This window comes from Semicossyphus pulcher, unplaced genomic scaffold (assembly GCF_022749685.1).
Source record: "Semicossyphus pulcher isolate SPU_LCO1_2020_fin unplaced genomic scaffold, fSemPul1.0.p SCAF_13, whole genome shotgun sequence".
Classification (NCBI taxonomy): domain Eukaryota; kingdom Metazoa; phylum Chordata; class Actinopteri; order Labriformes; family Labridae; genus Semicossyphus; species Semicossyphus pulcher.
In genome coordinates, this window is record NW_027211637.1 from 21,659,849 (window position 1) to 21,683,866 (window position 24,018).

Consider the following 24,018-nt stretch of genomic DNA (forward strand, 5'->3'; position numbering starts at 1 on the left):
TGTCAGGGACAGAATTAACATAATTCAAGTAAGATGTGGTTGAGCACTTTTGCATTATGTAAATCAGGCTATGATTAAAGAATATTACCATAAATACAAGTGCAATCATCAAGCGGAAATGTATCTGAAATGCTTGTCCTATTAATTGCTCTTGAAAGTGGAACAGCTCAGTGATTCTGCAACGGAGAAACTATGATTGCTGTTAGCACACAGGTATGTCACATAGCATGTTATGCTAATCCGGTTAATTGCATGTTGGAGTGAGGTGCTCACTCTCTGACAATGGTTAAAACATTGATTAATGGAGTGCATACGAAAAGAGGTGTCTCTGTTAGACAGTTGTACACTTAATATATTCATATGCTAACATGACTTAATCTATTTTCTGTCTTAAAACCTACATTTCACATGTTGAAAGTTAAGGTTACCCTCAGTGAAAGAGGATGATGTTTGATTTAGTACAAATGAAGTGCAGGAGGACTGTATCTAGAGTGGTTTGCATGCAAAATGTCTTGACATTTACAATCTGTCCAATTTCCATTTTGTGTGAAATGGAGTCAGAATGACAGGCGAGAAAAGAGATGATGGAGAAAGGTTGGAATGGCAACAATGAACAGTCAGGAGATGAGACAGGGTGAATAAAATTATAGAGCAAGTCATATCTAACAGGCACAATACAAAGGACTACTCTATATTATACCCAAAGTACAATAGCTGACAAGAGCTCTCATAGCTGTACAGCCCTCAACCTTCAGTGCGAACAGTGCCACTTCAGTCAGATGGAGTTTGAGACTCTTGGAGATTCAACAGTATAAAAACATCATTATTAAGCAATCTAGACTGTGGACCACCCAGATCATCTGGTCGGACAAAAAAGGGCACCGCCACTGACCCTTTTTGTCTCGGAAGCAAAAGTGCCCTTTTTAAATGTCAAAGCAAAGGTCCCTCACACCGCATGCACCTACATCTGTATCAGTCTGAAGAGGGGATTGTATAAACGAGTCCAATTTATCCTGTAAGAAGCTAAACACAAATGTAAGCACACACTGACCCTGCATCCCAGGCCATATTTACCCTGATAACCAGAGAATTGTCCCTGTCCCATTTTTACTTTTATTTTGACTGATTTCATAGTCATCAAGTTGCCTTAAGTAAGTGTTTTCAGTGTCATTGATTTTCTGCAATGAAACCATTGTCATTGCATTTCCTGACATGTTGCTCAGTGTGGCAACCCTGTATATATTCGCGTGATACTGTCCTGCCTCCTAGAGGTGAAGAAAGGGGATTACAGTCTAAACAAAGCACTGAAATCACAACACATTTCAGTAATCTTTCGGTGCTGGAGTCAACAGAGAAAACATCTTTCTAAAGCAAATATCTTGAAGCTGCCAACATTGAGCAGGTAAAGTTCTATAAGGTCTCAGGAACTCTGAATTTATGACATAAAGTAGGAGTCCTGAAAGATTTCCTTTTAAACATTCAGAGCATATCTTTACATAAATAAAGAAAACATATTTTCTTTCTGACCAATTTGCTTCTTACATTTCATTATTATAAGTAAGCGTATGTCATCAGAAATTCCCTCAGTTATATTTAATTTTCTGTACTTTTATTATTACATATTAAATACAGTTTTCCTGTGTGTGCTTTCTTTAAATGTAATATTACAAGAAGCTTCTGTTCTTTTCAAATATGTATAATATACCAACATTAATTTTAAATTACATTGCAATAGAATTTGTAAAAGAACTGTGTTAACTGTCTCTTTAGAACATTTATTTCATTATTTAATAAAAAAACCCCAACAACTTCAGCAGAGTAGAAATAACTACATATCCCATGAACCTCTCCTCGACATTTCCGGACCTCCTCGTTTGTCGTAGGACGAACATTACAAGGATAAGACCAGCGCTGATAACGTCCTGAAAGGTCTCATAGAGCACATTAATCAATGAAATCCAACTGTAGCTCTCTTGTAGATGTATCTTTTAGTGTTTTTTACTGGCTGATATAACGGACAGGTTAATTTGTAAAGACACTTACGCGAAAATTTCCGCATTCGGTTGACGTAACTGTCATAACCTTATCTCATTGGTCCTCTTCTTTGCTTAAGACTTTTCCCGCGCTGCCCTCTTTCGTACTAAACTGTCAGCTTGTAGCGGTTGCAAGCTAGCGATTTAACAGTTTTCCTGCTGCCACAGCTGTTTCTTTATATTGTCAGGTAATGCCGTCTTCAGATTATGACTCGGCCTCTCTGCCGGACTTATTACCTCTGTACTACCGGCGACTGTTTCCCTTCTCCCAGTATCACCGCTGGCTAAACTATGGAGGATGTAAGTATTCAGACTAGACAGGCCAGCCAAGCTAGCAAACAATAATATTATGTTAAGTGATTGGAGTAATGGTTGTTCTCTGTTGTTTCGATATTGTATCAAGAGTTCCCTTCTATGACTGGGTCAAATGATTATTAGATTAAAGTGTTATTTTTTTTCTCTATAACCAGTGCAGAAGAACTACTTTCAGAACCGAGAGTTCTCCTTCACTCTCAAAGATGACATCTACGTCCGCTACCAGTCGTTCAGCACTCAAGCAGAGCTGGAGAAGGAAATGCAGAAGATGAACCCGTACAAGATCGATATTGGAGCAATATACAGTCACAGGGTGAGCATGCGTGCATCTGTTTTCCAGACGTTTTAATGTCCCTGCAGGCATCTGGATAAACTTTCATCTGTTTGTCCCACACACAGCCAAATCAACACAACACGGTGAAGTCGGGGACCTTTCAAGCCCTGGAGAAAGAGCTTGTGTTTGATATTGATATGACAGATTATGATGATGTCAGAAGCTGTTGCAGGTAAATGGATTAGACTTTTTTTTTCAATGATAGTAAACAACCACTTCATTCCACAATGAAGTTAAAATTCAGCATAATCACAGAGAAACTCTATTTTCAGTGCTGCAGACATTTGTTCCAAGTGCTGGACTCTGATGACCATCGCTATTCGTATCCTGGACCGAGCTCTTAGAGGTTTGTGTGTCAGTGATTCTGTGTCAAGAAATCTGCTGATATTATCTTTGATTCTGAGCATCGAACATTTATTTGTGTATTATTATTATTATTTTTTTAGATGACTTTGGTTTCTCGCACCTGCTCTGGGTTTACTCTGGCAGAAGAGGGGTGCATTGCTGGGTGTGTGATGAAGCTGCCAGGAAGCTCTCTGTTGCAGCTCGCTCTGCAGTGGCAGAATACCTCAGCCTGGTTAAGGTAATGGTACTTGTTTATTAGGTTTTTACTCCTTTGGGTACGTTATCAGCCAGTTTATGACGTGCACTTTTTTTACAGGGTGGTGAGGAGACGGTGAAGAAAGTTGTGCTGACGGATCCAATTCATCCCTTTATCAGGTACGAATCAGATCGTGTTCTTAGTGATGTTCAGTTTGAAGCTGTTTGCTTTGTTTTGATGTTTAAGCCGTAGTCACTGTTGTTGATGTTCTGTCAGATGTTGCAGCTTCATCAGTTTAATATTTTGTAACTGTAATTTCAACAGAGAGTCCTTGACAGTGGTGGAAAAATACTTTCCCCACTACGCACTACATGAACAGGACATTCTGGGACGCAAGGAATCTGTAGACAAAGTGCTGGGACTGGTGCCTGAAGATATCCTCTTTACTAAATACTGCATATTTATCACTTGAACAGATGCAGTAGAGCTGATATGTAATTATAAGATAATTATATGTTTTTTTGTTTGGTTAAAAAGCATGTTTACCTCATGCAGAAACCTTTGTGAAAATAACTTAACTCAGTTCTTACATGTCAGAAAAGAATTACAGCAGAACTTCCAGAACGAGAGGAAACCAGAGAGCCGTTGGAAATTGATCACGGATCAAGCCAGTAGGAAACAGGTTTGTTTATCTGCTCACATAACATAATATACATGGTTTAAACTTCATTTGATTTTTATATATCACAGTTAGAGGGCTGAAAAAACATGAACATGTGTATTTATTCTTCTACAGTCGACTGCCAAAAAGGGCCAATACTTTGAGAAGGAAATCATGCTGCAGTATTGTTACCCTCGGCTCGATGTGAACGTCAGTAAAGGGGTGAACCACTTGCTGAAGAGCCCCTTCAGTGTCCATCCCAAAACTGGTGAGCATTGTTCCAATGAGATTTAATGATCATAAGGCTGACAGCGACTCACCTCGACTTCTCTTTTTTGCACTGCGCAGGGCGTATCTCTGTCCCCATGGACCTCAAAGAATTGGATACCTTCGATCCTTTTGCTGTACCCACTATCAGGTAAGGCATAATTCAAGGTCTCAAGCTATATTGTGTGCAGTGTTTGGCTCGCTTTAAAGTTGATGTTTGATGTTTCTCTGAAGTTTTTTGTGTTTTTTTTTTAAGTCTGATCTGTGAGGAGCTGGATCGACCGAGAGCAGGTGAAGAGGAGGACAAGTCGGAGGACGGCAAGGAGAAGGAAAACGAGAAAGATGCAGCAGAGAGACGAAAGATCAGAGGTGAAATCTGAGTTAATAACTTTACATCTTATTTTAGAAAATAAAGATTCTGATTAAAAGAGAATGATTCAAGGCGGGGAAGGAAATACATAATGTCTTATTTCTCTGTTTCACTGCTTAATTTACATTAATGGCAGTCGCTGTCTTCACTTCCTGCTTATCTCGCTTGTCCACAGCTGCTCTCTCTCTTTAAAAAAATTTTTTTTTTTTAAAGCTTCGGTACCTTTCGGTACTATCGAACGTAGAAATAACAAGAGGTTGCATCATTTTAAACACGTGGTATCGAAAAAGAAAATCGGAAACTTTGACAACCAACAACCAAATAACAAGAATCACTCTGATTTTGTTATAATTAAACAGCAGAAAGATCTTTTTTTTACACAATGAGATACCCTAAGAAGCGCTGAGAACAGATAGTTATAGGTCATTATAAATCATCTGTTCACTGAATACTTTTGTTTCCAGATTACAAACGAACAAGCCTGGCTAAGTACGTGAAACACTTTGATCAGTTTCTGGACGGAATGGCTCGTTCATGGAAAGGAGAACTTCTCAAAAAAAGTGGTGAGTTTTATTCTCAGTAGATAAAATGAGGGCAGAGCTTTTGTTGTGTTCAAATTTTTTAATCTCTTATTTCTTTCTTTTTAGATCTTCAGAAAGAATTCTGAACAGGATCAGCAATCAGAAGAGACACTGTTTGTAGATCCCAATTTTCTGAGCACTGAGCCAGTGCCGTTGTTTGTCTGCTGGTTGCCGACATTTTGCTTTTGTACAGTCATTTGTGAAAATAAATTTGGTATTTCAACTCTTTCAAAGTCTTGTATTCCCGTTTCTTTGTTGTTCTTAGTAGTCCTTATGTTGAAACTGTAATACATTTTTCACAAGTGATGTTTGTAAACCTCAACTGTTTTCTGGGTTGTATTCACCGTGTGTGCTTTAGTTTGAATCTCTGAACTTCAACTCATTAAAGTAGTTATTCCCTCCATAATTATCTGATATCCGTATCGATCTCCTGCATACTTACTCAGGTGTATGTGTCTGAATACGATTATCACTTTAGGTCAAGTATTTCCCTTTTATGCTCCTTTTGTTAATCTTGTGATAACATTTTTACTATAAATATGCAGCAGGCAAGTACTTAGTTATAGGTGTGTCAGAGGTCACCGGGGGCGCCACCCACCCAGGCCAAGTGTAAAAGTTATTTTCACCAGAGATCTCCGGTCCTGCCCCTTTCGTTTGTGCAGCGCTACTGTCACTTAAGCCGCTTTCCCACTGGTCAAAAAACCTGCAGTAGACCCGGGTAATTATCGCCTCGGCTCCGATGGGCATTGATGGGAACACAAAACCCGTCTTGACATGCTAATCTCCGCCCCCTTTCTAGCGCGATGCTAGCAGAAGTTACAGACGGAGCGTCTGTAACTTCTGTGACTCCTTGTCATCTCAGCTATGAATTCCGCCCGTCTCCGTCCAAGCAGCGCTCAAACATTGTTCCAAATTAGTTGGCGCAGAGTTTAAGAAATGGACCTAACCACCGCTACATCTTCACTGTTTACTAACCCTGTTTCGTGACGCAGCAGAAAAGAGACCGAAAGGAAATACTCCACTGGCAATGGGAAAAGACACAATCGGCATTTATAAGTGGGTCTTCCTGGGTCTGAAAAACCGTCAACAGGCTAAATTTAGGTGGGAAAGGAGTATCATAAACAACCTCAATCGGCAAGGGAGAATGCTGGGAGGGTCACATACTCACCAGGGAGAGGTTGTGGCCCTTCTTTGGGAAGCAGTCGTTAGTCAAGATTTTATTGCCACTCAGAGAAATCAATAATAATAAATAATAATAATACATTTTATTTGATGGCGCCTTTCAAGTCACCCAAGGTCACCATACAGAGAATAAAAGCATAAAATAAAACATCAAACATTATTAAAACCAGACATCAACCTAAAACAAGTGTAGTGCACAGTGTCAGAGTGAATATGCCAGTTTGAACAGGTGGGTTTTGAGTTTGGATTTGAATGTTGTGATGGAGTCTGACCGTCTTATGAGTGGGCAGAGGGAGTTCCATAGTCTGGGTGCCGAGCAGCTGAAGGCTCAGGCACCCATGGTGCTAAGGCGTGATGTGGGGATGGTTAATAGTCCAGCAGAGGCTGAGCGGAGGGTGCGGGAGGGGTTGTAATCTTGGAGGAGGTTGCAGAGGTAAGAAGGGGCTAGGTGGTGGAGAGCTTTGTATGTGAGGAGGAGGTTTTTGTATTGGATGCGGTATTGTACCAGGAGCCAGTGAAGTTGGATGAGGATAGGGGTGATGTGGTCAGATGATTTGGTGCGGGTGATGATCCGGGCGGCCGAGTTCTGAATAATTTGCAGTCTGTTGATGAGTTTGGCGGGGAGTCCGGTGAGGAGGGCATTGCAGTAGTCAAGGCGGGAAGTGACAAATGAATGAACCAGGATTTCGGTGCTGGATTGGGACAGCGATGGGCGGAGTCTGGAGATGTTTCGGAGGTGGAAGAAGGCAGTCCGGGTGATGTTTAGAATGTGAGGTGCAAATGAGAGGGTGCTGTCCAGAGTGACGCAGAGGCTCTTGACTTGGGAGGAGAGGGGTACAGGAAATCCGTCGATGATGATGGGTGTGGCTGGGGTGTGTTGTGATTTTGTGAGGGTGGATTTGGAGCCAATGAGCAGGGCCTCGGTTTTATTGCCATTGAGCTTCAAGAAGTTCCTGCTCATCCAGCTCTGGATGTCTTCCAGGCAGGTGATGAGGGAGGTGGGAGGGATGGCAGTGGTGGGTTTGGAGGAGATGTAGACCTGAAGGGAGATTTTCTATTTCTCAGTTAATTTTCTTTATTCAAAGGATTTTGGATGTGTGCCTATACGATTTCCGCTAACGCGTCTTTTCCTTCAGAGAGGTACTATAAGTCTGCCCTTTCTAAAATAATTTCCGGTTATTCGGTATTGATCTCCTGCAGTGCAAACTTACTCAGGTATTTTTATTTAATGCTCCTTTGTCAACACTGTGAAAAGGCTTTACAATAAATTTGCTGAAGGCAAATAGTAAGTAATAATGCACTTTTATCTACCACTCACAACTGGAGAATACAAAAGGATTTGGAACAGTCATAGGTTGATTGAGTTGATGAAATGCTGTTTTTGCTACAGACGGTCATAATTTTTTTGATAGAGATCTGTACAAGTAGAGGTAGCTATAAAGTTGCTTTGCAAAAATATAACAAAAATTGCAAAAAGTGTTGAAAATCAAATTTCTTTTGGACTGACACTTTAAAATGGCATGAAATGAGAATACCCAAGTTCTTATATTCAAAATTGTACTGAAGTCAAATGTGTTTTTCTAGTAATGGATGACAGTTATTTTGACTGACATTTGATAATGTTGAAGAAGCATGAAATAAAAAAATGTCTCAAGTACAAATATTTAAAACTGTATGTAGGTGTTTTACCTTAGTAAAATTCTGTTTTCTTCTAGTAACAGATAGTGTTTTTGAAACATGGAAACATAAGTGTAAAGTACTATAAATGTATAAATAATTAAATTCTTACTTAAGTAGAAGCCGCATATTTTTATTGTGTGCTGAATGTTTGTGTAATTCTCATAAGAATCGACTGATTGTGCCTTTAAATAACCCGGAAGAAGAAACCCCTGCTCTAAACCGGATATTACCGCGAGACTAGGGTCAGAAGTTCTCTCTTACAGCCATCTTGGATATAACGTCCCAAGTCGGTAAGTGTCTCCGCTGACAATCCAATATCATCTAGCTGTTTTTAACATATTCTCCTCTGTACCAAAGGTTTCATGTGTTAGAGTAAAGCCGTGTCATCCGGCCAGTGTAGCTATTATTTCTCTTTGGTCCTTCTACTCAGTGATATATGTGCCGTTGTACCGCCGTTACCTGCTCAAAATGGGGGAACATGATGATAACCAGTGCACTAGCAGCCTGTCAGGGCCGCAGTGAACTGTGTGAAAAGGGATATGAGATAGAGTTGTGTGACAACTAACTGGTCTATTTAATAAATTTAAATTATATCGGAAAGTATGATGGTAGGCTTTGGTATATGCCGTTAGCTTCCGCTATTGAGGCTGACAGCGCTAGTTGGCTAACGTTAGCTAAATGCTACAATACAGACTACATGCTAAGTTAAAGCATGGGCACCGTCACCTGTTCAGCCAGCTATGTTAACTGCATGTCAATGTCTGAATTAGCTAACTAGTCCATGCCAACGCTGGGAGTCTCAGACGTTACCCCAGCTTCTGCTTTTGTTTCACACCACAGTTAAGACTCAGCTTGAGCTAATACTGTCTGTTAATACTGTTTATTTTCCTCACCAGCAACCATGCCCGGTGAAGCCACAGAAACGGTCCCTGTCACCGAGCAGGAGATGCAGCAGCCTCAAGTGGAGACTGGTACGTAGATTTCAGCTTCTCTTTAACATGCATGGAAGAATGCATATTAAACAAAACGGGGTCCTGGAACTCAAAATAGTGAGACTTGTTCAACAAATAGCCGTCTTTGGAAGGTCATTTGTTGATTAGAGGAACAATATAGCATGTTGATATTTGGTTCGGGGAGTTGACTCAGCTGGCTGGACACTGAGTTGATCGAACAGGTGACAGCTGTTTAGACTGTCACCTGCCATGGGTTGGGTCATTTGTAAGTGTAGTTTTGTTCTCTGGGGGATTTGCAGTGTTATTTCTCAGTTTGTCATGAAAAGAGTCAACCAGGACCCCTCTTTATTTACACAAACTCACAATGGTGTGGTGACTTGCACTGACAAGGGGATTAAGCACACAATGCATGGTGTTGAGTGTGGTTTTACCCTGTGCACAATTAAAACTCACTGTAGTGTAGACTAAAGCCAGGCCTTCCTGACCATGGAATCATTCATTGCATATTTCTTTTACCTTAAAATGTTATGACATCCTAATAATCAATATTAAGGTCGATGAATTAAGGTTATAAACATGTATTTATTTTCTTAATATTTCACATTATGGATAGCTGATGGTTAGCATACTGTACATGGTGCTCAAAGGACAAAGAGGTAATAGCTTGATAGTAACCTAAAGTTTGGATTTGTTGAGTTTCCATGTTAGTTGCAGACCATTAGGAACATTCTGTTAGTTACAGTGAAATCGCAAGTAGCTCTTACAACAGTGAATCACAAATGTTTGGAAGTCTGCCTAATTTTCAGATTGTTATGACGGACAGTTCACACATTTTTCTAGATATTTATTTATTACTTCTCACCAGTATGCACCTGATATTCTCCTCTACTAATGGTCTATATGTGGGTGGAGGTGCTTGCCTCGGGGTGGGGGAGGGACTTAACTCAGTGTAAAATTCCAGGGTGTTTCAGGGAGATGTACTACACTGTAAATGTACTGTATAAACAAATAAAAAAAATTGTTCAAAGTTATTTCACAACTTTCTATAAATAAGTACAAGAGACTAATAAACAAAGCCACTAGTATTCCAAGCTTTGATTTTTGCAGTTGGTCCGTGAAGCCAAAGGTTTGTTTAAGCTTAAATCAAACTGAATATGTAGTTGTGCTGGGCAGGTTTCCACATTGCTGCAGTTATAAAGTAGACTGTAGTTAGGGAGAGATCTACAACTTATGTTATTTTGGTCGAATGCTGTATAACCACTTAAAAATCTAGAAACCGGAATTGCCAGATTTCTTTGACTGTCAGGTATTTATAGTAAAACTGCAGTTTAACTATTGTGGGCAGTGAAATACACACACATTTCTCAGTGGTTTGAGTGTAACAGTCTTACTACAGATATATTGTGCATGTGAGAATACACACATGTGAAGAGGCCAATATTTGTCATTATGTCTAGCCTGGTGGGAGGAGATTGTTAAAAGAATAAAGCCAGCAGGGGTAATCTTGAGCACCCCAGATAGGTCAGCACTGGACACTTTCTCTACTACTGACTTTGGATGTTTCATAAACTGCTCAGAGGTGAAGGTAGTGACTCCACAGACTTTTGAATGAGATGTTTATTAATTCAGGGTTTTAGAAGGTAAAAAGTTGTCTAGCTTATTTTCATGCATTGTCTACTTTCTTGGAACAATGGAGGTCTTCTGGCACTTACCTCTCACTTAACCACTGCATGGAGTTGGGACACGGGAATCTTTGTTTTCCTTTGAGTGCACTCAACACTGTTTTTTTTAACATGGGCAAACCAAGAGTCCATTCTACGTCGCCGAACCTTTTTCACAAACTCGTCGTTTCCCTTCACGTATGGAGCACAACTTCATTTCCATTACACACTAAAGTGAATTTCTTCCAAAACGACTCCTTTGATTGCCCTTCTTCTTGTTACTCCTGATGCATTTCCTTTATCAGCTGCAGTATTGAATTCTCCTACTCCTCCTGAGACGGCTGATCCTACAGTAAGCAAAGCAACCCCTCCGGAGAATCCTCCAGATACCTCTGTTCCTTCTCAAGAGATAGTCTCCCCAGAAGAAGCCGACATTCAGACTACTGTTGATCAATCAAACGGTGAAGCTGCAGCAGAAGAAGTGGTCCAGCAAACTGAAGAGACGACACCTGTCTCACAGCTAGAGGTGACTGCTGAATCAGCAGTGGCTACCGCTAATTTGCCAGTTCCTGAAGAGTCTGTGCCTGCAGTTGAAGCTCCTATTACATCCTCAGAAGAGCCACAAGCTGAAGCAGTAGCCCCAGCTGAAGAAGTAGCCCCGGCTGAAGAAGTAGCCCCGGCTGAAGCAGTAGCCCCGGCTGAAGCAGTAGCCCAGGCTGAAGCAGTAGACCCAGCTGAAGAAATGGCTCCTGCTGAAGAAGTAGCTCCTACTCAAGAAGCACAAATTCAAGAGTCAGTTGTTGCTGCTGCAGAATCGGCTATCCAAGAGGTTCAGCAGATTTCGGTTGAAGCAAAGGCACCCGTAGATGAGCCCGAAGCAGTGACAGAAATAATCCCTGATGATCCAGTACCATGTGCTCCTGAAGTTGTCAGTGTGAACGGTGAAGAAGTGAAGGCAACTGATTCCCCAAAGACTGAGGTAGAAGATCAGAAGAATTTGGAAACGGCCCAAGTGGAAGTGTTGACTGCTGATGTGAACGTCGACGTGGCTACTCAGAATGAAAATCCCGACAAAGAAGAACCTATAACGCTTCTCCCAAAGGCCATTCAGTCCAAGGAGACCTCCAAATGTGGCGGACCACCTCTCACCATTCACCACCTGTCAGGTTGGTTTATCCCATGTGAAAAGCTGACAAGCAAGTGCTCCCCACTTTTGTCCCAATCTTTTAAACACACCTGGGGCAACATTTTCTTTTACACAAGTGGTAACATGAGTGGTACAACGTCAAAAGAATGAAGGTTTTATGTGTTTGTCCCTGAAAACACAAGAGTAGCAGTGATATGTTAATGGATTTCCTAGATGGCTTCACGCCTTCAGGTTTCTTGGAAAGGCGTTTTTATGCACCCCTATCTTGCTCGTGCAGGTGCGATATTTCAAAATGGTGTGTTTGTGATATGCATTATGCAAGAGTGATTTTCCCTTTTCTCCTAAGTGCATCTTGACTATAGTATAGAATTTGGATTCTGTGTGGAAGTATGTACTGAGCATTTTGAGTGGCAATTTGCATCAAACCCTAAAGTTAGGCAGGTGTGTCCTTTCTCTAACCCTAATCAAGGAGATTGCGTCTTGGTTTGTGCCCTTTTAACTCGCATGAGTAGGTCTTCCCCCTTCCTCTCCAAAAACTTTAAAGAAATGTTTCTCTATTCAGCTGCACCTCCTGCCCCGGCTGCCTCCCAGCAACCTGAGGCAGCCTCTGGCCCTGCAAAGCCCAAAGGCAAAGAAGCCAAGAGTGCGCAGGGTACCTCTGCCCCAAAGGCTGTCCCTGGCAGAAGAAAACGCTCCTCTATGTCTGCCTCTTCCTCTTCTCCCACCTCACCAAAATCCGCTACCTCAACTACCCCCCTGTCGCCCGTGAGGTCTCCCCTTGCGTCCTCACCTGGTAGCTCTTCTGCTAATCAGGCTAACCGCTTCACCCCAAAGGTTGTCAAGGCTGGCAAACAAGGAAAAGCTAAGAAAGGAGAGGCATTTGTGCCTGCTCCTGTACCTGTGGAGTGCAAGATGACAGCCGATGAAAAACCACTAGAGTCAAAGCAAGCAGCTGCTGCTGCTGCAAAGCCTGTTGCAGCTCCAGCTGCTTTTAAAGTTACCTCAAAGCCTGCTGTGGCAGCTCCCGTTTCATTTTCTGATGCTTTTGATTCTAGCACTTCAAAACCAGTTGAGGCCAAGATCGGTTCACCAAAGGCGGCTCCTGTTATTGCAGCTGTTGATGATGAGCTCCCTCCACTCATCCCACCTGAGAAGCTAATTAAAATGCCAGCATTTGTTCCCCCTGTTGAAAGCAGCAAAGCAGCCGCTACTGTAAAAACTGCTCCTGCTGCAGATGCTAAGGTTGTTGCTGAAGTCTCAGCTGCAGCTGTTGAGGCTGTTAAAGCGGCTCCAGTTCAGGCTCCGAAGCCAGTTATTGATGCAAAACCTGCTCCTATTGAAGCTGTGAAGCCAGTTGCAGAGGCCAAACCTGCTCCCACTGAGGCTCCTAAGCCGGTTATTGTAGCAAAACCTACTCTTACTGAAGCTGTAAAGCCAGTTGCTGAGGCTAAACCTGCTCCAGTTGAGGCTATTAAGCCAGTTGCTGAGGCTAAACCTGCTCTTGTGGAAGCTGTAAAGCCAGTTGCCGAGCCAAAACCAGCTCCCGTTGAAGCTGTGAAGCCAGTTGCCGAGGCAAAACCAGCTCCTGTTGAAGCTGTGAAGCCAGTTGAAGCAAAACCAGCTCCTGTTGAAGCTGTGAAGCCAGTTGAAGCAAAACCAGCTCCTGTTGAAGCTGTGAAGCCAGTTGAAGCAAAACCAGCTCCTGTTGAAGCCGTAAAGCCAGTTGTTGAGGCAAAACCTGCTCCCGTTGAGGCTCCAAAGCCAGCTGCACCTGAAGTCAGTAGGCCAGCCCCTGTGAAGGTTGCTGAGCCGGTTGAGGTTAAGGCTGCACCTGCTGAGGTTGCCAAGCCTTCCAAACCAGCAGCTGAGCCTTCACCTGCCCAGTTAAAACCAGCTCCAGTTGAGCCTGCTGTTCCTGTCCCAGCTCCACGTAAACTCACATTTGCTGAAGCAGTTGCAGCACCTGCTCCTGTTAAACCAGAGGTTGAGGTAATCACTAAAACTCCTGAGCCCGTCTCAGCACCCAAACCTGCCCCCACTCCTGCTAAAGCTCCAGCCAAGGTGGAGCCTGTGATCAAGAACGACAAGGGTATTTCCTTCTTTCTCTCTCCTTGTGTTCCTTCTGTTTTTCCAACTGTCACTGTACAACGGGGACTTCTCAAATTAGACGTGTTTCTAGCAAAAAGCCAGTGTTTTGAAGTGTCCACTAGCTTTGCTTTAAATTATAAACGGTCCTCTTCGCTCAAGGATGCTACCAAGTTGTTTATGGATGCACCTGTATTTCGTCACTAATATGGTTTCAGTCTAGTAAATGTGGTATTGGATATATGGGTATTGTTTTAAACAGCGTGCACAGTTGCATAGATCATTAATGGTTTTTGCAGATTACTAGAGTTAAAACATGTGGTTGGTAAAGTTCATCTCAACAAACAAACTGTTTTTTGAATCATGAATACTTAACCATTTTCATTCCCCAGGATTGATGCAGCGTCTTTTGATGGTGTACATACATGTAAAAGGTGGCATGTTGTGACTAAATTTGCTTTCTGTCTGGGTTCCTGTAGGATCCGGCACTGAGTCAGACAGTGATGACTCAGTCCCTGAGCTGGAGGAACAGGACTCTGCACAGACACAGACACAGCAAGCTCAGGTGAGAGTTTAGTCTGGTTTTAGATATTATGTCCTCTGTTGACTTGAGCTGAAACAGAAACGATCTTTACAACATCTGCTGCTTATATAAAACATTTTTGGCAGATGTTTCTACTTGACTCTTCTGTGATGATTAATACAGTGACTTTCGTTCTTCTGAGTCTACTGAAGCCAGCCTTTCTGTCCTGAGAAGAGAGTGTTTACACAATGACTTGTATAACAATTTTGCATCGGTTCATATTCAAATTACAACAACTACTTGACCTAAAATGTGGATGAACATTTGGTCTGTTATAGCTTGCAGCGGCTGCCGAAATAGACGAGGAACCTGTCAGCAAAGCCAAACAGAGCCGCAGTGAAAAGAAGGCACGAAAGGTAAATGGAAATTATCTAAGTGTTCTATTTATGGCATAATCTTTTTATTTTTATTTTTTTGCAATTGTCAATTTGGCCACATTTGTAAAATGACTTGTTTCTTGCAGGCGATGTCAAAGCTTGGTCTCAGGCAGGTAACAGGGGTCACCAGGGTCACTATTCGCAAGTCAAAGAACATCTTGTTCGTCATTACCAAACCAGACGTCTACAAGAGCCCTGCATCAGACACATACATCGTCTTCGGTGAAGCTAAGGTATGTCCAGAAACAATACTAGCAAGCCTAATGTATGTCCCTGTAATGCCTAGTCTTTGTTCTTTATAAGGAAGCAGAAATCTCATACAGAAACTGGAGTAATTATACCAAAGGGTTTGTGATAATTGTGCAAAATGTCCTGATCATTGTATTCCGAGTTCTCATTTTACTTCCTCTGTACCCTAGATCGAAGATCTTTCCCAGCAAGCCCAGCTGGCCGCCGCAGAAAAATTCAAGGTACAGGGAGAAGCTGTATCAAATATCCAGGAAAACACACAGACGCCAACAGTACAGGAGGAGAGCGAAGAAGAAGAGGTGAGATGTGAAGATGGACACAATCAATATGCACACTTCTTAAAATAGTTTTTATCAAGGTTTAACAAATTCTCCTATTTTTACAGGTTGATGAGACCGGAGTTGAGGTTAAGGACATTGAACTCGTTATGTCACAAGCCAACGTGTCGCGGGCGAAGGCTGTACGCGCCCTGAAGAACAACAACAACGACATTGTCAATGCTATTATGGTAAGATTCCAGAAACGTTTCGACTGATCTTGAAACAGACTTAAGATGTTGATGTTAATGGTTTGCTCGGCCCTCTGCAGATAAATCTATACGTAAACCTCTTCAGTGATGATTAATACAGTGACTTTCGTTCTTCTGAGTCTACTGAAGCCAACATTTCTGTCCTGAGAAGAGAAACATTTATTTAAACTGTGGATATTTACTTCTTTGTACAAATTGCTGACAAACTTTTTGTTCTCTTTGCAGGAGTTGACAATGTAATGGGACCCTGGCAATAAAGGGTTGAAGAAAGGTTGCTGATTTAAGCTCGTTTATACAATTTATACCCAAGATGGAAATAAAGTTGTGGCTTGATGAAATGAAATTTTGATGTTTTTGTGGTTTCTGGTGGTGTGGTTGCAGGATTGATTATTAGCCTTGCCAAGACAAGTGTACTGAGCCCGAACCCTTAAAGAACTAGGCATCACAATAGTGTCTTCTTGTTTGTTTTGCCATTTAATCACAACACTATAGTTTAACCTATGTGGGTAAGACTTGTGGTTCAGTCATTCATATGCTTGTCATGGGCTAGAGCAATAAACCATAGACACACTTATTACATATCCATCCATCCATCCATCCATCCATTATCTTCCGCTTATCCGGGGCCGGGTCGCAGTGGCAGCCTACTCAGCAAGGTGACCCAAGCGTCCCTTTCCCCAGCGACATTTTCCAGTTCCTCCTGGGGGATTCCGAGGCGTTCCCAGGCCGGACAGGATATATAATCCCTCCTTATTACATATAGCAAATATAAATAATTATATCACATAAGCATATATAGTAGCTGTAGAAAAAGAAATATGAATGTCAGCACAAACTGACCGCAGGTTACATCCCACTTCCCAGCTTTAATTGGTTGATAATTTGTGAAAAAAAGCATCTAAAGTGTCAGCAGGTGATTACTTAAGTATAAAACTAAGCTCTGATAATGAGAAATATTTCATTTTTTAATGTGCTCTGATCTTGTGAAATGTTTGACTTGGTATTTCTATGAAACCATGTGAAGATTTAAGCGATCATCGGTCGTATGCTTTGAGCCCAATAACTCCTACACTTCCCAAAATGCAACTTGATAGCATCTGCTTATTAGCCCCTCCCCCCCTTGTTTCAACCTCGCATCACTAGTGTGTAGCTGCGTCTTTAACTTATTAATCCCAAAGTTAAAGTTAAAATACTAATGTGATAAAATTTGACAAAGCTTCTAGGACTATAAAAGACTTTCACTTTGTCACTACCACCGCTATGACACACTGAGTCACTTTTCAAGACATGGATTGGCACCTTGAAAGAATAAAGAGAGCCTCTATCTGCCCATCCTACAACCACACAGGCAATTTAAATTGTTTACGCTTGATACCTGTGTGTGTACTTTGGTGGCACTTGTTTGGATGGGGTAGTTTGTATGTTTATGAATATTTTACAGTTCCGGAATGTGAGGTTGAATGACTTCTTCATGCCACACCTCGAAAAACCTGTCCTCTTTGGATATCTTCCAGGTTTGCAAGGTTGAATCCATCTGTTGGGTTTTCTCAGCCTGCCCTTGTTTGACCCATGCTGGATAGTTCATTTTCATTTTAATTACACAATTGGGGCATTTTAGTTGTTTTAAACAGATGAATCATAGAGTCAAGACACTATTAAAATTTGCCAATTGATGGCAGCCTGAATAGGGGGGCATAGACTGCATAAAACTGGCAACATGGGGACAAAGTTCACTCTCTTCACTGAAGAATGTGTTTTGCAAATTGTAATTTGACTTGGATATTTGACCTTCGACTTGCAGAAAGACCACCACCTTAAATCTGAATTTAACATGAGTACATATGGAGACACCCCAACTACTTTGGAACCAGTTCTGGTCAGATAGGAAGTATCCGGAGCACTTACTTCCAGTCAGAGACATTTATTCTGCGGTTTTTAAAATATATATATATATTACTTTTTGTCTGTGTTAATTTATTTTCTGTGAAGATTTAAATTACTTTATACATTTGTTTACGGTCTTTATAGATGCACGTTAAAACGGATTTGTATAAGAGATCGTGTTTGCTCGACACCATGGCCGTGCAAATGTGTGCTTTATCTACTTACCCTACCAAGCTAACGTTTCATTTACAGATTGTTAACCCACGGATGAGGTTATTTGAGGTGTTCATATTGAGTGGTTACGGGGATTTAGGTAAATCACATTAAATGTGGTCCACAGATTATACACTGCCTCCTTCACATCACCCGCAGCTGTGGATGAAAGCTCTAGAAACGTCTACTACGCTCCAACTACGTCAGCGCTGACATTCTGGTCCTGGGATACGCAAGAAGATCCGTAATATTCTAGAGTCCACAGGCTAGAGGCGTTTGCATTGCATTGCTTGTTTGTGGGCAGCATTCCCTCTTTTTGCCAGCATTACCATTTTTTTCTCAAGACTGTTTTAACTGCGGAAAGAAGCGCACTTCACGTGGAGACATGTAAGTTGTGGAAAGTTAATTTAAGGGTACAACGGAGGAAAAGTGCGATAGTACTCTCCGGAGCTAGCTAACGTTAGCCCTGTGACTACATGCTTTTTCAAAGGCGGGAGGTTGGCCTCGCCTCAGTGAACTGTGAGCTAACGGTACCTCGCTAGATAGCTAGAACCATATAGTCACGGAGAGACAAGTACAAAATGCACCATTGCAGTAATTCCAGTAGACCCAGTGTCCTGGCTTTGCCCGCAATCGCCGCTACTTTAGCCTACGGGATGAATCAGGCGCACCGCATGGCTCCGTTAACGTAGTGGCTAACGTCAGGGCTGTTAGCTTGATTAGCTAGCAGAGTGTTCATTGAACGACTTCATCTTGGAGGGTATGGTTAGATTACCATTAGTTCTGTGCCAGGAGGAGCCTTGATTACAAAATTAATTAAACATTCTGGACCCTTATGTCAAATACAAATCTATACGTATCAATGTGTGGTGGTTTGATCACAAAGTTTTTAACAATGTTAAGTCAATATTTGTATCTAACGGTAGCTTCCATACACTGCCTTGGTTGGTCCACAGGCGTTTGTAAGAGGATTTAGATAACGAGGCCATCCGTTCAATGGCCAGAGGAATATATTATCAGTACCCATACACACCACCATTTCAGCTTGCATAAAATATCTTATCAATAACCAGAGTGAGTCAGGGAGGTGTTCTTATCGCTTACATGTTTCTGTAATAAAGTCTGTCTTCCATTGGTGCAGTTAACACTGAGAGGACAATGACACATGTTTAACAGGTTTTTATTAGTTTCCTGTAGGGAAGAAAAGCTAATGGATGAATCAATTTGCTTCATCACTTGTAATTACACTTGCAAAAACTGATCTCTGAACTTATTGTACAATAGGGGTGGGACAAAAAATCGATATCGCAATATATTGTCCCGACTGGCATGATACAATTATCATATCGCTGGTGCCAAATATTGATATTTTAAAGCTCCTGAGCGAGGAACTTTTGGTTTGTGTTGATTTTGGCGACCCCTGTGGACAAAGCCGTACCTCTAATCTCTTTGCTGATTTTGTCCTGTACATGCTTAAGTGTTGGTTTTTAACAAAAAATCTCATGCTGATTTCTTTAACAGTCAAATGTATCACTCACTGGAAAATTTAAACAAAGGCAGCATGCAGTTAATCGCTTCATCTGACACCTTCCCCCCGCCAGCAGGTTAAGGCATTAAAAAGAGCTATATAGAAAAAATGAATCTTGTTGCTGATGGTCTGGTTGCTTTTGTAGGTCATATAGAGTAATCAGAATTAATTTCAGTCTGTTTCATAACATGTTAAAAACTTCTGTTAATGAGATATCGTGATGTATCATATGATTGTCTTTCAATATATCAATTATCGCAGAATTGCTGTATCGTGATATTAGCATTATTGTGGGCCACGTATCGTGAGTTATCCTTTGATTCCCACCCCTATTGTACAATCAGTAAAAGTACTTGAATTAGTCATTGCTAATTATTTGGTAGAAACCTATATATATATATATATATATATATATATGTGTGTGTGTGTGTGTGTGTGTGTTTGTAGAAACATTTGTTCAACCCATTCAACACACCATGTGGTTTTTTTTTTTTGCTTTGGGGCTTCTTGTTACTGGAGCTCACTATGTAACTTGATGCTGTATGTTAACCTGATCCAAAGGCTTTTTGATGGCAAGCTGTTGTGCCTGAACACTAATCCACCTGCCACCAGCACTTCTGACCTGTATTATATATTTTTAATGAATGCTGTGGTTGTGATGATGAGCTGTACTGTTAAACACAAAGGTTTTTATTGTTTTTGTTCCGAGCCTACACATTTGCCACATCATGGTGAATTTCAACAGGTGTCCCAATTTGTCTAGAAACCAATTGAAGCTTAAAGTTCTGTGACATCATGTTACATGTGCGGACTTTATGATGTCCTCCTTTTTCTTCACAGGCATCCAGCAACTGCCAAGTGGTACGACAGGAGGGACTCTGTTTTTATAGAGTTCTGTGTAGCAGACAGCAAAGATGTAAAAATCATTTTTGATAAAACAAAGTGCAACTTCAGGTATGTTTCCCTCATGCTGGTTCTAAAAAATTGTACTTTAATCATGAAATTCTAGTTGAATGTATCAGTGGTGTATTTCTCTCTCTTTCTCTATTTACTTTATTAAAATGTGTTTTATTCTTTCCCAGAAATAAGTCATTTTATTTTTTTCACAGTTGTCTTGGAGGAACTGACAATGTCAAACATGAGAATGAAATAGACCTTTTCGAAGCCATTGATGAAAATGTGAGTTAAACTTAATGTCCTAAAAACCATTTAATGATTATTCTTAAAAAAAACATGCATACTATATTGTAGATTGCATTGTACAAAACGCAGTCTGAAATTGAACTAATTTCTTTATTTTCCTTTCATCACAGGAATCCAAACATAAACGCACAGATCGCTCAGTGTTGTGCTATTTACGAAAAGCACAGCCGGGGAAGGCATGGCCGAGGCTAACAAAAGAGAAGGCTAAGGTCAGTTAAATACAAGCAAACGCAACATATAATGTGATGCTTCACTTTATAATGTCTTAAGTAACATTGTTTAAATCCACCACATCACTTTAACTTGAGACTTGTGTGTTTTCACAGCTGAGTTGGCTCAGTGTTGACTTCAACAACTGGAAAGACTGGGAGGATGACTCAGATGAGGAGATGGGCAACTTCGAACAATTCTCAGATGTGAGCACTATGCATTGATTAGTAGGGGTGAAGTAATTCAGAATTACCTTAAGGACATTCGTGTTTGACAAAATTAGAAGAGACTTCCAGAATGTTGTATTGGCTTTTAATACCATTAGCCAAAGTCACAAACAGGCACACCCAATACACCCACTCATTGTATTTGGTCACAACCCACAGTGTATGCTTAAAAGAATGTGGAGAGAAGACAATATTAAGGAACATTTTCATGTCTGTGTTGAAAATGGGATTATTTGTAATGTCTTAATTTCTTTTTTAACCATGATTATTTCATGTTATTTGTCCCAATTTGACAGTTTTGTGTAATTTTCATAATAACTCAATATTATACACTTGATCTCAATTACTCTTACTAGTAAGGGACATATTGCATAAACAAATAACTTAAAAACAAGGGGGCTCTTTGTGGGAATGATTTCAAATTTCCATTTGCCCTCCACAAATGAATGCCTCAAATGCCCCAAAACAAATTTTCAAACAAAAAGGGGAAAAGAAACACTAGTACTGAATGGTTTCTTGATATAAATGTTGTGTAATCGGTCCTTTGAGACATGAGTTAGATTGCTGTTTCCTTACAGTCTAGCTTATATCAGTCATTATACATATTAAGTGCTCTAGGGAAATTCAAGTATACGTTTCTGCAAATGTGAAAAAATTGCCTGACAACTTGTCAATCACACCTTGTCTCACTCCACCTGTAATTGAATCCTCTGTCCCAGCGTGACAAATCAGATTGACCTATGGACCGAACATAAACGTATAATGAATTGGATTTGTCAGTTGTGGTTTGTAAACACACCATTTGAAGTTGGCCCTGCCTCCCCGCTTAAAAGAGCGCGAGGGAGAGCAGCGGCGTTTTGAACGAGAGAGCGAGAGAAGGCGAATTAAGTTTCATTTTCTGCTTGTTTCACTGCAGTTGATTTCTAAAGCAAAAAAATAAACATGCCCACACGTCTGCACAACCCTGTGAGATGGTGGTCAAGCTGTTGGCTGGGGATGATGCACCAAAGGTTTATGTCCAGTGTCATCCTGTACTCGGCTAAATAATTATTTATCATACATGATTAGATTTTTTTTATTTAAAAAAAATAGAAAATACAGGCAGAGGGGGGAATCTCAGCAGATAGACACTGCTGCACTATTTTAATGGGTCATATGTGATAATTAAGAGGAATTCTTTTTGTGTGAGTGTCTCCACTCGGAAAATCCTACTCATACCTGTAAACTAATACCCCTTTCCCACAAAAATTAGCACGTTGACATGGGTTTTTCAGACCCGGGAATACCCGCTAATAAATGGCAATTGTCTCTTTTCCCATTGCCAGTGGAGCATATCCCTTTCGGTCTCCTCTCTGCTGAGTCACCGTCTGACGGCTTAAGCGTCAAACAGTTTTCAACCACTGTCCTACTTTGAGTGCTCAGATTTGCTTTGCTGGAGTAGCCGCATTTGTTTGATAAACAGGACAAGTAAATGAATCTTCTCTCATAGTTTTTGTGTTAATTTTACAGATGATGAACAACATGGGAGGAGAGGACGACATGCCTGGTCTAGACGATGCAGATGATGTAAGTCAGAGTTCATATTCTCTATTGAAAACGGATCATAAAGCAAATGTTGATCAGTGTCAGTATGGATTAAGGCTTTTAACAAGTGAGTTTCCCCCAATGGGATATCAATAAAGTCCATCTTATCTTATCTTAAGGTCATTTTACTGTACTGAACTCTTGTTGATCCATTATAACATTTTCAACCATATCCTTTTTTCTTTGCAGGCCGACTCTGCAGATAGCGATGATGAGAGTAAGTATTTACGAGCCTTTGAAACGACTGTATTTGATGGCTTCCGTTTCTGATCATACATTTGTCGTGATTTAAGGTTTAATGTAATTTCTTTTCCCTTTCACTTTCAGAAATGCCAGATTTGGAATAGAAGACTGTAAGACTCTGGAGAGAAAATGGAGGAACGCAGGGCAAGAGGAATCATAACAAATGTATATCTTGAAATCGAAGGCAGTGACAACAAACTGTACATATGAGTCAGTAGCCATATTTAAATCCATAGCCTCAGCTCCAAACTCTTGACCGATCAGTCCACTGAAGGTTGATATGCATGGTATTGTACAGAGCAGCTATCTCCACTTCCATTTGCTGTACTGCACCTTTTTGGGTATCTTGTTTTACTGTTAAATATTACAAGTAAGCACACATTATTTGTTGGAAAAGCTGTATAGTTGTCCTCAACTGAGCAATACATGTTAAGAGATTTACAAATGAATTGTGGTTCAAAATGATTAGGCCCACCCCATTTCCAATGTTGTTGTTTTAAGTTAGTCGAGCAGTGTAGATTTCTTTCATGATTGAAGACACTATATATGTACTTCAGATTAATTAGATGCATTTACTGATTGGGTTCCTCTAAAGCCTTCCATGTGCCGTGAATTAGATATCCAGGAAGCCAGTCGTTGTTTCTCGTGGCTTAACCTTCCAGCTTACATGTTTCCCTCCTCTTCTTGTTTAATGTTTGTTCAATTGGAATATTCAGAAATTATTGCAGAAATATTTGCATCTTCCCAGTTATGAGCCTAATTTGGTAATCTTGAGTGAGTTCCACACATTTCGTATTTTAAGACTTCTTTTCTCCGCGCCCACCAAACATGCACACTCATGTTAGACTGCTGAAACAAGGTGAAATGTCGTGCGTCTGATAACGGGGCTTGAAGCTTGGTTGGACCTCAGCATCATGTGGTTTGTTGCTATTCTCCAGGTTCTTTCCTTTTCGTTCATTCATCTAGAATGATCCTCCCTCGTCGGTGAGGGAGTGTCGGGACGTTAGGCGACGTGTAATGACCAAATTATATTTGCACTGTCAATAAAATGTAACGGAAGACAAATGGTGTTGAATTACAGTGGAAATTCTTTTTTTATTGTCTACATCTTTCTAATAAACTGTTCAAGAATCATTTTAAATGCCTTTTTCTTAATGATATGAAATGTATGTATTTGTCTCTTACATACATAGTGTGCTCTTGTATTTTAAAAGGACAGTTGTGGTAAATGGGATTAACGGCTAAATATTTGAAAAGGGATGAATTTGAAAAGAATACATAATTTCGTTAATATATTAGGCTTCTAACCTTGTTATAGATGCACTACATATAACTGTTGCTTTATCATGCATGTACCTTTAATTGTCAGTGAATCATA

At 40.7% G+C, this 24,018-nt stretch overlaps 3 protein-coding genes and 2 non-coding genes across 8 annotated transcripts; all 5 read left to right on the forward strand.

The window, feature by feature from the left end:
- The first annotated feature begins 2,158 nt into the window (after positions 1–2,158).
- Positions 2,159–5,290, forward strand: prim1 (DNA primase subunit 1). Its single transcript, XM_069659519.1, has 13 exons — positions 2,159–2,333; positions 2,504–2,661; positions 2,748–2,854; positions 2,955–3,028; positions 3,129–3,265; positions 3,344–3,402; positions 3,548–3,657; positions 3,814–3,905; positions 4,020–4,152; positions 4,233–4,302; positions 4,408–4,520; positions 4,986–5,084; positions 5,169–5,290. The coding sequence occupies exons 1-13, from the start codon at positions 2,225–2,227 to the stop codon at positions 5,186–5,188; spliced, it is 1,281 nt and encodes a 426-aa protein (XP_069515620.1). The 5' UTR covers positions 2,159–2,224; the 3' UTR covers positions 5,189–5,290.
- A 2,903-nt stretch (positions 5,291–8,193) lies between these two features.
- Positions 8,194–15,891, forward strand: naca (nascent polypeptide associated complex subunit alpha). Of its 3 annotated transcripts, XM_069659517.1 has the most exons (9): positions 8,194–8,254; positions 8,861–8,935; positions 10,884–11,744; positions 14,290–14,375; positions 14,672–14,749; positions 14,857–15,003; positions 15,190–15,318; positions 15,405–15,527; positions 15,774–15,891. In XM_069659517.1, the coding sequence occupies exons 2-9, from the start codon at positions 8,866–8,868 to the stop codon at positions 15,786–15,788; spliced, it is 1,509 nt and encodes a 502-aa protein (XP_069515618.1). In that variant the 5' UTR covers positions 8,194–8,254; positions 8,861–8,865; the 3' UTR covers positions 15,789–15,891. The 3 variants fall into 3 exon arrangements, with proteins under 3 accessions (XP_069515618.1, XP_069515619.1, XP_069515617.1); XM_069659518.1 differs by lacking the exon at positions 10,884–11,744; XM_069659516.1 differs by lacking the exons at positions 8,194–8,254; positions 8,861–8,935; positions 10,884–11,744 and adding an exon at positions 12,215–13,814.
- LOC138590439 (small nucleolar RNA SNORD59) lies at positions 14,495–14,568 on the forward strand. Its single transcript, XR_011307959.1, has one exon. It is a non-coding gene; the product is annotated as a small nucleolar RNA SNORD59 (small nucleolar RNA).
- On the forward strand, positions 15,627–15,700 carry LOC138590438 (small nucleolar RNA SNORD59). The gene has a single exon (XR_011307958.1). It is a non-coding gene; the product is annotated as a small nucleolar RNA SNORD59 (small nucleolar RNA).
- Positions 15,892–17,893: 2,002 nt separating the features above from the next.
- LOC138589300 (prostaglandin E synthase 3-like) lies at positions 17,894–23,774 on the forward strand. Of its 2 annotated transcripts, XM_069659522.1 has the most exons (8): positions 17,894–18,032; positions 20,014–20,127; positions 20,283–20,352; positions 20,487–20,585; positions 20,703–20,792; positions 22,323–22,379; positions 22,587–22,614; positions 22,725–23,774. In XM_069659522.1, coding segments are annotated over exons 1-8 (480 nt in total). In that variant the 5' UTR covers positions 17,894–18,030; the 3' UTR covers positions 22,745–23,774. The 2 variants fall into 2 exon arrangements, with proteins under 2 accessions (XP_069515623.1, XP_069515622.1); XM_069659521.1 differs by lacking the exon at positions 17,894–18,032 and having other exon boundaries at positions 19,976–20,127.
- The last annotated feature ends 244 nt before the right edge of the window (positions 23,775–24,018 follow it).